We start from the raw sequence: 15,294 nt of genomic DNA, 5'->3' as shown, positions 1-15,294 counted from the left end.
TGTGTGTGTGTGTGTGTGTGTGTGTGTGTGTGTGTGTGTGTGTGTGTGTGTGTGTGTGTGTGTGTGTGTGTGTGTGTGTGTGTGCTCCTTTGATGCTGCTGTTTTCAGGAGTCCTAACAGCATGATCATCCAGATCCTACTGGGCCTTTTTGTCCATGGTGAGGTGTGGGGAGCGCACCACAGCATTTTTGTTATCTGAACGATGCATTTCTTTCCATTGCCACCGCTCTCCATCCTCCACCATCCCCCCCACACCTTCCCTCCATCTCTCTCCATCCTCCCTATCTCCTGACTTCTTGCCCTCACCCTCTCTATGTACACTGTAGTTTCTATCTAGTGGGAAACGGATGCGTGTCAGTATCTCCAAGACTGGCAGGTCATCTATTAAAGCTTATCGTGTGTGTGTGTGTGTGTGTGTGTGTGTGTGTGTGTGTGTGTGTGTGTGTGTGTGTGTGTGTGTGTGTGTGTGTGTGTGTGTGTGTGTGTGTGTGTGTGTGTGTGTGTGATAGAGGTAGTAGGTTCATCATCCACACTCCCCCACAGGTAACCATATCAGAGAAATCTGCTGAGATGCCTTTGGCTCTTCTGCGTGATTAGATTCCATCATTTTTTGGTGTGGAGAAGGAGAGAGAGAGAGAGAGAATTAGTGGAAAATGGAGCTGCTAGTTCATGCATGTGGGTCGTGTGGCAGCGGTCGACTCCAGGCAGACGGGGAAACCTTTCTCTACCCTTTTGACATGGTGGTTGGAGAACGAAAAGAATGTGATCTCCCTCCTCTCTCTCTCACTCTCTCCTCTGGGCTTCTTCCGCATGTGACATGGAGCAGTTTACTGCACTCATTAATCTCTCCACTCCGGTTGCAGGTTTTTCTCATCAAGCGAGACGTGATAACGGCTCGTGTGACTGGAAGTGATGATGATGATGATGATGATGATGATGATGATGATGATGTCACCACTGGGTGACAAACACAACATTGGCTGATCCTTCAGCATCCTCTCTCTCTCTTTCTACCTCTTTTTCCGCTCCATCAGGCATTTGCTGCATAAACGCATGCAGCCCCACCTTTTTATCGTTTTCTTTTTTGGTGTTGTTGTTGTTGTATCCATATTTTAGAAAAATCTTTTCCCTGCGTGGCGGAACGAGCCTCGTCAGGGCCGGAGCCGATTACACGGCTTCGTGGGCCAATCGGTCTTTGTGTGCACACACTCGCAAAAAGAAGGAATCGATGCGGCACAATGTGTCTGATAAATTCCTGCCGTTTCCTTAGCAATGCTGGGGGTGGGGAAAACTCACTGGCTGCCCCGTTCGTCTGCTTGTCTGTCTGCCAGCCTGCCTGCCAGCCTGCCTGCCTGCCTGCCTGTTTGTCTGTCTGTCTGTCTGCCTGCCTGCCTGTCTGTCTGTCTGCCTGTCTGTCTGTCTGTCTGTCTGTCTGTCCGCCCGCCTGTAATATGTGCTGCTAATAAAGGGCAGTTTTATTTAAATTAAAACTTCCTCCTTACAGATCTCGCCCACCTGAGCTGATATGATTGGACCGTTGATGGTGAATCTCACGCGTGTTGAGAGCTGAGTCATATCGCTGACCCCGCGTGGCCGCCGCAGCCTCTGTGCTTACGGGTGGTCAGCCCAAAAAAAAAAAGGTGTCCCCTGTTAGCGATGATGTCATGCCATCGCTGTGTGGACGAGGGGCCAGTGTTGTCAACTTGGCAACTTTCTCGCTGGATTTAGCGACTTTTCAGACCCTTAGGGAAAAGCCGAGAAATATATTCCATATCTTATATTGTAGTTCATTCCCGTGCATCAAGCCGCTCAGAGTAATTGCAGTCCACGGCTCTTCTGCCAACAGCGCTGGGGTCTCTCCCTCTCCTCAGTCAGTCGGTCGGTGTGGGCGTGACCAGAGAGCTGCACCAGCTGAGCTGCGTATGCCTGCCAGACAGTGTGCCCAACTACCAATCACTGATCACCATTTCTTTAAATAATTGTAAAGATCCTGATCCATAAATAGTTTTGCATAAATAAATAGATAAATAAATACCCAGATTTAGATAATAAATAGTTGACTCTCTTTCATACATGCACAGCATAGAATAATATTTTCTCTGATATGTAAATAGTTGGTTTGAGCTTCTCTCTCTCTCACTCTTTCTCTCTGGATCTCTGGATTAGGTTGTTCCTATAGCTTGTAAATATATATAAAAACAAAATTATCTTGTAAATATTGAATAGTTTGTTTGATCTTCTTCCTCCCTTTGTTGATTGTTTTTCTACTCCCTGTAGTGACTTTGTGATTATTTGGCTTAAAATTTTGCATTCTACCTTATATGACTTCAGGTGATCGCTCTTGACACAACCACTAAGCTTTATGCAAATGAACGTGTGATGATGTCATCGGTATGCAAATGAGCGCATGACTGCGTCTGGCGACTATTCGGGCGAGTGCTCGCTGCTTTCATTGAAAAAAAGAGTTGGCAAGACTGGGAGGGGGTCATTAACACGGGAATAAAATGGGTCAGTCAGTCTGGGGGGCCGAAACACTTCTCTAACACCTCCCTCTTTTCCCCCCCTTTTATTTCTCCTCAACTTTTGCGCTTCAGTTTTCATGCTTTACGGTGCTTTGGAAAATCCTCTGCTTCAGCTTATGTCTGGCCTTCGGAGGCGGTGGATAAATAATGAAAACAGGGTTAACAAGGAGTCGCCACAGCTTAAATGTGGATTTTAACGCGAACCTCTGTCGTGTTTAGGAATACAAAACTAGAGCGACGCGAAGTAAGAGGACTGCTACAACGGAGATATGTACAAGTATGGATGAGAAAAATGACTCGAATAAGAGAATAGAATTTGTTTCCAAAAAAAACGAAATTACTCACTTTTCCACTCTGCGTATTTTGGGCAATACATTCCCTTACAATTGACATACGGCTAGAACCTGTTTGTAAATAACAACGATAAAGATAAAAAAGTGGATTAACCAAAAAAATAACTAAAAATGTATTATTTTTGTTTAATAAATCTTCCCAACACACCCGGGAAGCTTCGTGACAACTTGTGAGACATTTTCATTCAAACAAGACACATTGATCGCTCATGACAAAGATGTTGCCTAAAAGTAATTTCAGACCAAACAGTTTCAACAAATGGGACCAAGTTTTTATTCAGTATTATAACAAGCATGGTACCCTCTTTACATATTGCTGTCAGAGGTGGGAATCTCTCCCTTATAAGATGATCCCATACGTATCTAGATACAGTACATGGGCTACGATGTGATTCAGGGAGAATACATTTCAATACAGAACAATGTGATGCAATCTCATACAGTTCTTAACATTTGTTTAATGTTTAATTTCCATTATAAATTAAAATAAGCCAATTCTTAAAATAAGTCAATTTTACAACAGTGCCAGATTCATAGAATCGTAAAAGACCAGAAGGGTTTGTTACTTTATGACATTTAGGTATAATAATATCTAATATATTGTGATTGCGATGTATTAATGTACAATATAATATTGTAATGACCCAGGACCCGTTGGAGTATTGTTAATTATCAGTTATAATGTGTTTTACTGCGGGTGGATCGCAAGTCTCGCAAGAGGGAATGTGCGCGCGCTATCAGGTGCAGGTGCAGCTGCGGGTGTGCGTGCGTGTGGCGAGACGGAGTCGGAGAGAGAGAGAGAGAGAGAGAGCGCGAACGTTAGATCAGCGAGTCTTCCGCAGCAGCTTAGTTTACACTAATGTAGAATTATGGTACATGATGGAACATTTAGATCCATCCAGGGGTCCGCGTATCCGGTTCGTATCAGTGAATCGCTGCACCCTTAATTGATGTCAAATTTGATCATCAAAATAGAAAATAATACTTCTGAAATTAACCTAAATACTGAATTTTAGTTACTGTTAAAAAAAGAAGCAAAGAAGCAGTCCAGTTTTGTAGTGAGAGCAGTCGCACGCCATTCCTCCCCACGCCTTGTAGCTAGGACAGAATATCATAAAACAAACCACGAATGGAGGACTTTTCATCTATTATTTCAATACCTATTTTTATTTTTTGAAACCCAAACTGTTTTGAGCGAATGTCTTGGGTGGCGCAATTAGCCCTGAGGCCACCTCCACCTTAGCACAAAATGCTGTGTGTGTGTGTGTGTGTGTGTGTGTGTGTGTGTGTGTGTGTGTGTGTGTGTGTGTGTGTGTGTGTGTGTGTGTGTGTGTGTGTGTGTGTGTGTGTGTGTGTGTGTGTGTGTTTCCGCTGTGTTTTAAATTGAGCAAATTGCTTGTCAGAGGTCCATCTCGTCTCTCTCTCCACTGCTTCAAGTGGGTCTCCCTCACAGCGCTTCATGGAGGGGAAAGGTCTGATCCAAAATGTCTTCACTACCCCGCACCCTCCATGAGTCCCGTGCACCAAAAAATATTTACAGGATCGTGGTTTTTTTTAAGCTTGTTTTTTGTCGATGAAGAAAATGCACCGTAGTGTAAATGGACACAAGTTTTAATCAATGATCCAGCATCAGTTTGTTGTCGTGTAATGAGAGCCGCTCCAGTTGGAACGCCGTCAGCCCGGCGCCTTTGATCATCGGCCCACAGACGCGGGACTGTGATGCGAGCACGCAGCACTAATGGAACCACAGGGCATAGTGCACACGCACACGCACACGCACACACACACGCACACACACACACACACACACACACACACACACACACACGCACGGCTGCAGGCTTGCTCTCGCTCAGGAACATGTCAGACTGTCATCTCGCCGAATCTGTTTGTGCTGGTTTGGGTCGACTGCATTCAAGACTTTGTGTTAAAGGTTCTGCCAGATGGTGCCTCGGAGGGAGAGGTCCAAAATACAGGACGCACACACACACACACACACACACACACACACACGCATGCATGCACGCACGCACGCACGCACACCCACACACACACACACACACAACTCCGGAGACTAATGGCTTGTAGCTGCCGACATATGTTGCCTGGTGTAATTGCTTTAATTGCTGTCATTGTACGTGCACGTTGGCCTTTTTCATCTTCCTTGGTGGTGCAGGCTTTCCCTAATTATGTCAGTCAGCTCCGCAGCCCAAAACAACCCGGAAACTCAATTCATTGCTCAGGAATTTTCTAATTTGAGAGGTTTTATTTTTTTTGTTTATTTTTGAGAGAGACTGGTTTCTTTGTGTGTTTGAGTGTGTGTAAAGAAAAATGTCATCATATTTTCGAATTATATTACTGTATGAACCTTTAAAGAAATATTGTGCCATTATACCGTATGTATATATAGATACTTGATTCATCCTGGGATGGAAATTGGTTTGTTGCAGCAGCTCGCATCACAGCAAATAGGCTATAACATTAAAATAATACAAATGAAAAAAAATTAAAAGATATTGGCAATATTCCAAAAATGTGAAATTTGGCACTACACTAATAAACAATATATAATTATGATATTGAGTCATAATCTTGACACACATTGCAATAGAAATTTGCTTTCTCAAGTTTTTACTTTGCAATATGTTAAGTTAATGTTCAGGATATAATTCTGAAAATAAAAAACCCATTTGAGGGAAGAAAAACTGCCATCTCCACATAAGGTAATGGAATGTGTTTACTTTTAGTTCTGAAAATTCACCCATAAACTCTGAACTATTTAAACAACTATATAAATGAACATGTAATTATAATGTAATCATACTGTATTATAATATTGTATAAACTGACCAATGAATCAAAGTATATTTCAGCACAAATGCATTATATTTAGTGAACATCTGGATGACTGTATGAGCTTTAGAGCAAAGTGATGGACATGCACGGTCATGAATCTAAAAGAAATAGCAACCAAAACAAAGCACCGCGGTTCTCCATAGCAGTCTACGACAGTCTACTCCTCACTGTTGTCTCTACTCCCCCCCCCCCCCACCCCCTTGTCCAGGTACGACACCATCACCAACCAGTGGGAGACAGTGTCTCCGCTGCCCAAGCCAGTCCATTCGGCGGCGGCCACAGTGTGCGGGGGGAAGGTATACGTGTTCGGGGGCGTGAACGAGGCCGGGCGCTCAGCGGGTGTGCTGCAGTCCTACGTCCCGCAGAGCAACACCTGGAGCTTCATCGAGTCCCCCATGATTGGTGAGACATGTGTGCGCACACACGCACTAACACACACGGTACATGCTCTTTGGAGGTGTGTGGGAACACAAGTTTAATCTTTAGCAATGTCCCTTTATATTTGTCATTTTTCTATCTATCTTGAGTGATATTGCTCGTACCATTATTTCACAAATAGTTGTGCCACAATTTTTTTTTTACTTAGCTTTCACTGTGTTATTTTAATCTTTAATCTCTAATTTTTTTTATCCATTCATCTATCTTGTAGTCATATTGCCAGTACTGTAATTTCACTAATAGCGGTGCAACAAAAACAAAAACTTGAAACTTAGGATTCACTGTGCAATTTTAATCTTTTGCAAAGTCATTTTTATTTGTTGTTTTTTTATCTATATGTATCCACCTATCTACCTCTATCTTGATCGATATTGATAGTACCGTAATTTCACTAATGGTCAACAAAAGTGCAACACAAATTTATGAAAGGTAGGTTTTACTGTGTAATTTTAATCATATAATAATAATAGTATTTTTTTATCTATCCATCTATTTATCTATCTTTCTTGTATGAGTCATATTGATAGTACCATACTTACAGTAATGGTCGCGCAAAAAAAAATTATGGGGGCAGCCCGGAAGGCCCTTTCATTATCTTTCTTCATTATCTATTTATTTATTCATTCACCAAAGCTACATTTATAGATCAAATTTGACCCTGCTTTATTAATCCTGAATATCTAGGAGCAAGCTGATCCATTACTTATCAACAGTATGGATTTACATACTTCAAACATAATGATGTTTGTATCATTTTTCCCCCATAACTAACATCTAACATGCTTCTGTGTGTTAGAAAAATTGTAAATCAAATTTTTTTTTAAAGCAGCACTATGTACATTTTGGTATTTGGGATATGCCGCCTCTACAGCTTCTAAGTGCAATTGCACTTTTACACCACTGTAGTAAAGCTCGGTATCCGAAAGTAATTTATTTTATCTGACAAATTTGAACCTTATTGGTCACATTTCAATGACGGTCTGTGTTACAAACGCAAACATAATGTACACCTTATGGTTACAGCGCCCCTTGCACAGGACCTTGCTGCTTTCTGGAGCCAGTGAGGCTACGGGACTGAGTGCTCTCTACTTTATTCATCTTGGACTTCCATCCCAGGATGAATGAAGTAGAGAGGGCGCGGCGTTCGGGGGGTGTAGGTACCAGATGTGGCACCCTGGATGGGAATGAAGATTGAGTCGATCAGAGGCTACGGATACTTGTTCTTGACCGTGATGTCATTGAGTCCTTGCCTGGCAGGAGGTTGATTGCGCAGTCGTAGGGGCAATGAGGTGGTAGGGACTGCGCGCCCTGCTTGCTGAAAACAGGGGCCAGATCCAGATATTGCGATGGAACAGAGGACAGGTCGGGGCTCTCGGGGACCGCCGAGCGGAGGCAGTGGGCATGGCAGCGCGTGCTCCAGGCGTTCACGCTACCCGAGCGCCAGTCCATCTGGGGGTTGTGGGTCCGGAGCCAGGGGAAGAATGCCATAGACTCACGGTGGTTGCCGGAGAGTAGCAGCTCGAGGGGGGCCGTCTGGTGGGTAATCCGGGTCAGAAGTGACCCGTCAGCCCCTTGACCTCGAGCGGTGTGGGGAGAGGGACGGGTATCAGCCCTAGCTGGCATGCTACTCCCAGGTTGAGAAAACTCTCATCCCCCCAGTAATCTATGAGAGAGGAGGAAGAGAGTGTTATACCCCCCCACGAGAAGGTAGCTGGGAGCAGAGGACGGGGGAAAGGGTTGGAGCTGGAGCGGCCGGAACATAACCCTACCAAGGAGTCGTCTTCTCCCGGCCGGACCAGGCAGGTGGCTAGGAGGTGTCCCGGACGGCCGCAATACAGACAGGCGCCGGTCTGTATGGGGCAGGCTCGTTCCTCAGGGGAGATCCGGGAGGACCGAGTTGTATGGGCTCGGCATCGGAGTGAGTCGGGGGACTTCAGGGGTGCCCGAGAGTAGTTGGCACTGGAGACCGGGGCGGGAGGCACGGGCTGTAGTTTCACCACCCCTCCCCCTTCTCGCGCCAGCGCTCCCGTAGCCGGTTGTCCTGGCAGATTGCGGTATCTAACCGTCGTCCCGCTGCGCCAACTCATCCCGCAACTCGTCGTTCAGAGCGCGCTGATATTTGACACCGGTATCAGTATCAGTCCATCCCTATCTTTCACCCTCTCTCCCTCCTATGCTTGCTCGCTCAGACGTGCTTGACCACAGGGAGGTTCTCAGTTCTGTCTAAAACTGCTCTTTGTTCTGTCACTGTGTTTTATGGAAGAATGGTGCGTTGCGTATAAAGGAAGGTGACTTTGATGGTGTCCAAAATGTGATAGAAATCCCACAGTAATGACTGAAATATTTAAAACCAGCCATGTTCCATTGTTCACATCCATCTCAATCAGGCAACGTCTGGTTGAAGACTTGTTGAACTTGAACCAGATTGAATATCTGCCATGAGATTAAATACAACTTTACTATAAATCTTATTATAGCTTATTGTTCACTTTGAAAACAAAGGAAGAGAGGCATTGTATGGAGTCAAATACAGTGTCATAATGTTTTAGCGCTCAAAGAAATGTTAAAAAGTTGTGTAATTTTAGAGTAATTTTACACTTTGCATGTACAAAATGTATTTACACATGCATAGAAACAAATACGTTGGAGCTTACAACACTTGCAACCAATGGGGATTGACAGATTAACATTTTACTATATCTGCACGTGTAAACCACTGCAGTTTCCTTGGGGATGAATGAAGTTTTATGTCATTGTGCATTGAACCCGTACAGATTACTTATTCCAATTAGTTTTACTTGCAGCGCTGTGTAACCCATCTGTCTGGACGACGTATCTCTGCCAATCTCTGCATTTAAATGATTGATTCCCACATGTGAACGTTGTTTTTCACAGCTCCAAACCTTTCTACAAGTTCAAAATTTCTCTACACCTGCAAAACTTTGAGCCCAAGCTCGAAAACATCAAGACACTGTCTTTGACTCTGTACAGTTGGAGAAAACTATACATTTTTTATTGCTTTTAGTGCAATTAAGCGAATCAATCATCTATTCGACAGAAAATGCTAAACTGCATTTCATTTTCATCTTAATAAAGCACAAATTACAGGCTTTACACTGGCACCTCAGTTATAAAAGTAACCCCTGGTGTTTCTAACTGTCCTTATTATGTTAGCAATGTTCTCAATAAAGTGATAAGTTATGTAACGCTGGTGGATCAGGGAAAGAAAGAGAGGCTATAATGGTGCAGTGGAGCAGCTGGTAGAATTGCAGAAAAAATTTAAAATGGAGCTATTTTAGAGACAGTCACACACACACACACACACACACACACACACACACACACACACACACACACACACACACACACTGCCCTCCCTACCCTATGTCACCCGTGTACTCACTGTGGAGCAGGCGCATGTAGAGTATGCATTATGTAATAGGGATCTGCAAGGAGAGAGAGAGGGAGAGGGAGAGAAACAGAGAGCGAGATACAGAAAGAGACATGTTTCCTGAGGTTTCAGGGGAGAGAGAGAGAGAGAGAGAGAGATACAGAGAGAGTTTCCAAAGGTTTTAGGAGGGAGAGGGAGAGACTGAGGGGACGAGATAGAGATAGACTCATGGGGTTTCAGGGGGGGAGGGAGAGCTACTGAAAGAGAGAGAGAGAGAGTTTCCTACAGTTTCAGGAAGGAGATAGGCAGAGAGGGAGTCAGAGAATCAGATCGAGAGAGACGGGGAGGGAGAGAGCAAGAGTTTCAGGAAGGAGAGAGGCAGAGCCAGAGACATATAGGAAGAGATGGAGAGATTGAGAGAGACTCCTGTGGTTTCAGAAGGAAGACAAGAGTATAGAGAGACAGCGATATAGGGAGAGAGAGAGAGAGAGCGACAGATGGATAAAGAGGGAGAGAGAGAGAGTCCTGTGGTTCCAGGATGGAGAGAGGGTGGTGAAGGTAGAGATGGACGGAGGGAGCGGAGGAAGGAGACAGTCATCCGTCAGGCTGCAGACGAGCCTGTGTGTGACAGGCAGCGAGCCGGGGGATAATGGACGGGTTTTACTGTTTCCTGTGAAATTGGGCCGCTAATCCTCTCTCTCTCTCTCTCTCTCTCTCTCTCTCTCTCTCTCTCCCTCTCTCTCTCTCTCTCACTAATTTTCTCTCTCTCTCTCTCTCTTTCACGCTTTTTTTTCCTCAGTCTCGCTCTCTCTTTTTACCGCTCAGCGGCGTATTATCGTCAGATTTGTGCATGTTGGTATGTAGGGCTTCGAGAGTGTGTGTGTGTGTGTGTGTGTGTGTGTGTGTTTCCTCTGCTTGGATCCCCACGTGTCGGTCCATGCATGGATTTCACAAACTGACTTCCCACCTCTCGCACAGTAAGAAACACGACTTTTCCACCAAAAGCTGAGCTTGATGAATAATGTAGGATAAGCTTTATTAGATAGATACATAGATGAATGGATGGATAAATAGATAACTAGATATATAGATATACTGCATCTATACATAGATGCAGCATATTATATAGTTGACGCGTTTCCGCGTAGATGACGTGGTGATATTCTCCTGAAAGACAGGGGGCGCTGTGCATAAACCACCAGGGGAAACTGAAAGTACTGCTGTAAACATTACAAAGAAGTCCTGAGGGAAGGATCCAAATAAGTAGAGTGTTAAATGTAAATGTATGTTTATGTATTTGAGTCAGTGCAGGGTTCTTCAGTTTGTGTAACTTGTCGGTGTAAACCTTAGGAAGAAGTCCCGAGTATTAAAATAGTCCAAATCCTTGGGCAGAGACCGCACGACCTCCTTCCATGAATTCAACACCGTCTGGTTATTTTTGTGGTCAAGCGCGGATGGACGGTACAGATTAGACGGTACCTGTGGACCTCTTCATACAACTTCCTACCAACACGTCCATCTTCTTATACCTAAAGCGCATGGCATGGAGTTCCACAAATGAGGAGGAGTGCCGCAATGATGTTACTTGTGCTGCAGTAAAGCGGACAAACCCATGAACGTAAATGCCATTCAACAGGAAGTTGCAGGGACATGAGATGGTGAAGGCCCGGTGAATAAAAGTAGTTCAGACATTTTTTTATGAAGAACACCGTGCTAAGTGCTTCATGCAGCTCATTGTGTAAGTCGAAGTGAACGTCACGGGCATCCGGGCAGCCTTGAACGTTCATGACTCACACGGCCATAGCGGGCGCGCTCGCGGACACACACACACACACACACACACACACACACTTGGGCAGCACTCTCTAAAATCCATCCCGTGCTTTTTCCGCTGACGGACAAGCCGCCATTGACCGGTTCGCCCCGGGGACGCAGGGGAGACGATCTGGGTCTGGATTGCTCTATCGAAAAATTGACCGAGGAACAATTACTTGTGTAAATGACATAGCTAGGGAAACGGAACGACGGCCGGCCATTACAGACAGAACGAAATGGAGAGAGAGAGAGGGAGAGAGAGAGAGGGAGAGAGAGAGAGAGAGAGAGAGAGAGAGAGAGAGAGAGAGGGAGGGAGAGAGGGGGGACTGAGAGATAGGTGTGCAAGACGGTGTTTCCATAGCTACCTAATTGGACATGTCCCATCCTCTTTTTTTCCTCCTCCTTCTTTCCACCGTACTGAAAGAAGGAACATCGCGCTCCGCTTTTATTGGTCCATCATGGCCGCGGCTGCTTCGGCCGCTACGCCACATGAGAGGAACACATTGGAAGAAGAAGAAATGTTTGGCTACTCTAATTCCCCCCAATCGTATCTTATCTAAGCTTCTGGCAACGTTCCACCCCCCCCCCCTCTCTCCTCCTCCTCCCTCTCTCCCCCTCTCCTTTCTTTAGTGGCTGATCTTGAGCCAGTGCGTCTCCCGGCTTCACTGTGTTCCGTGGAGGACAGTGTGATGTTGATTCATTGTTTACTCCATGCCCCCCCCCCCCCCCCCGCCAGCCAGGGACCAGATGGAAATTGACCAAACACTTCCGCAGACTATTGAGCTATAAATGTTTTTTTAGGGTCTTCAGCGATCATTTCATAAAGATGGAAGGACAATGGATGATGGATAAGAACATAATAATGATCAAAAAACAATTACTATTACTCCTACTGCAAACTGATCAGAATTTGTTTTGTTCACTACTTTATTTTTTTTAAACTGTTATTTGTTTTTGTTTGCTTTTAAAATTGGATTCCACCCATGGAGTGTGAAACGTTTGGATGTCTTTGGAGTGGCATGAAGACCGTAATGAATGACTCACATATCCAACAAAGACTCTTTAAGGCCTTTTTGATGCTGTTTTGAGCTAAACATTGTACGTATGCAGTTGTAAAATAGAACTATGTCGTAGATGCTGCAATGTGCACCAAGCCTGCCTCGCATCACTTTCATTTCAGACAACACATGTATGCAAATGCAGTTTTTTGATATAAGAATCAAACAATTGCAGTTGTCCACAAAAAGGTAGGACCTTCATTGCTGTTAAATGGCCTTTATACCTTTCACACACCTTGAATGACCTGCAGATATCATAACCAGGGTGTGTGCCTGCTGCGTTTGGCCTGGGCTGATGATGTTTTTCACGGCGTAGCTGCTGAACAACCCAGGGACAAAGGCAGCAGATCGGCACAGAGATGTGTTTAACACCAATAATGGTCCTTTGAGTGTTGCCGATGACAACGTGATTTAGACGATTTAGACAACGTGAGTCAGGGGAGCGCTCAGAGAGCGAGAGAGAGAGAGAGAGAGAGAGAGAGAGAGAGAGACAGACAGTTTCCTGAGTATTCAGGGGAGAGAGAGAGATACAGAGAGAGAGATATGGAGAGGGACAGTTTCCTGAGGATTCAGGGGAGAGAGATACGGCGAGAGAGAGACAGTTTCCTGAGGATTCTAGTCCCTCTAGAGGTCACCTCGTAATCAAACATCAGAGTTAGAGCGGCGAGAGAGACACGTCGAGGGGGGGGGAGGGAGGAGGAAGTTCTCGGCGTCTGAGTGGGCATGGTGGTAGGTGCGTAGGTGATATGGCGCCGCATCACCTCGGATCGAGTTAGGCTGCGTGCTCGCGACGCAATATCCCCGCCCCTCCCTCATGCAACTCCAGTACTGCTGGGTAAATCTCCTGAGGCACCGTGGGCGTAGTCCCTCTGTGAATTATTGGGATTTAGGAAACTCTTATACAGCAGCGCAAACCCTTTTCCAGCTGAAACGTGATAAAGCTGCAGCTGATTTATCAACTTTTTTTTTTCCTCCGTATTGCGTCATTTTCTGTGGGGGAACAAAAACATTTCCAGACCAATCCCAACCTGCATGGCGGCGGCGTATCTTCGGCACGATAAGGAGGATGTAGATAGGAGTTATGCACGCGGCTGAAAGACCGGCAGCAAAAATGAAATGGGGAAATGATGCCATTATGCCGAGCGGAAAACTCTTGAGCGAGTGCGAACGACATCCGAACACTCGCTTTGTGCTTTTCTGTTTTTGCTTATCTCTCCCTCTCCCCCGCCTCTCTCATTTAGATAACAAATACGCCCCCGCCGTGAGTCTCAACGGTTTTATATTCATCCTGGGAGGAGCCTACGCCCGAGCCACCACCATATACGACCCCGACAAAGGCAACATCAAAGCCGGGCCCAACATGAACCACTCCAGGCAGTTCTGCAGGTAAGAGGCCATCGCTCAGATAATAACTGCAGCCTTTTTTGGGGGTTTTTTGTTTGTTTTCTTTCCGCCCGACATCCGTGTTCGGCCAGGTCTATCCTCCGTCTCTAGAGGTGGTGGGGATGTTTCTTTGGTCGGGCGGTGCCGTTCATCCATACTGCACCTGCTTTTTACCGCTTACCCCGATCTTTGCATTCTTGCCGGGAAAGGCGGAGCCCGCCACCAACGATGAGAACACATCGTATCACTGTTTCCCCTGAAGTGCGAGATAAATATTAATGGAATAATGGATTTTTTTTTAACCAAGATATTATGAATCACCACTTTAATTCAGCCTGAGGAGTGACACAAATGCTAATGTGGAGGTGACTAGCTATAATCATTTACAGCCACAAATTAGAATTGATGTGGTGTTAAACTTTTGAAGAGCCTATTATTTTTGCAACATAACATGAATGTGCAGTTAAGAGAAAAACAGCCTCTGTTTATTGACTCACCTTGAATCACAACCTCTCGGCGGTTTAGCACATTTCAGTTACGTCGTTGCAGGGTTTGTTTGTTTTTTTATGGGTGATGTTTGTTTTTGCGTTTTTTTATTTTTCTCTCTACGTATTCCAGTAGTTACACCCAGACTACAACAGTGGAGATAATGGTTTAACACTGGGAGTGCAGCAGCTGTTTGGGAGCGCAACGAGCGCAGCCACCCATGCTGCAGTCCATGCGAGCCGCTGAGGTTTGCTGGATAATGAACCCGCTGTTCCCTGGGCCGTGGCGCTTTGTAGACGAGACAAAACACACATTTGGCGATTGTTGACGGTGATGTTATGTACAGAAAATGTAACATAAATTAGGTTGTCAGCGTTATTGATAAGCTGCTCTGCAACATTTAGCCATGTGTGCGCGCACACACGCACGCACACCTCACTGTGTGTTCCAGCTAGCAGGTCATTATTGCCCTGTTTCCTGCTGCTGCTTTTATTTTTGCCTTTTTTCATCGGCTGCGGCTTTTCTCTCCGAGTAGATTTAAGCTTTATGTAATAATCTTACGGGTCTCATCAGCGCTGGGGGTGTGTGTAGTTGGACTACATGTTGTTTCATTTGAGTGTGTATCTGTGCGTGTGCCTTATGTAAATAGAATGTTCCAAAAAAGCCCAATTGGGGTACAAAGCCCTAATCAGCTCACAGCCGAAGTTTTAATCCCCTCTGCACAAACGCCTGTTTCTCTGTGTATCTAACGAGCACATTTGTTCACCCCTCCACCCCCCCTACTCCTCCACCCCTCCACCCCATAAGAGGGAACGCCAAAAGAACATGGTCTCGTTGGGCACGACGAACGTGTGCACGAGTGATTTATTGCAATCGCGGGGCCCGGCGCTCAGCGCTGCAATCAGTTTGTTTTTATTTCTGTGGCAGCAATAATGTCTTCTGACAGTTTTGTTGTCTTTATTATTACGAACCGGAGCGATATTTACACAGCC

General features: G+C 45.3%; 1 protein-coding gene across 1 annotated transcript in view; it reads left to right on the top strand.

The window, feature by feature from the left end:
* Positions 1 to 15,294, top strand: part of klhl29 (kelch like family member 29) — a 265,814-nt gene that overhangs the window by 248,442 nt on the left and 2,078 nt on the right. Inside the window, exons 12-13 of the mRNA XM_080024589.1 lie at positions 5,940 to 6,133; positions 13,675 to 13,819. Of these exons, the coding sequence (XP_079880715.1) occupies positions 5,940 to 6,133; positions 13,675 to 13,819 (339 nt within the window). The remainder of the gene's footprint in view (positions 1 to 5,939; positions 6,134 to 13,674; positions 13,820 to 15,294) is intronic.

This window comes from Zeus faber, assembly GCF_960531495.2.
Source record: "Zeus faber genome assembly, chromosome: 2".
Lineage (NCBI taxonomy): Eukaryota > Metazoa > Chordata > Actinopteri > Zeiformes > Zeidae > Zeus > Zeus faber.
This window is presented reverse-complemented; position numbering and strand designations above follow the sequence as displayed.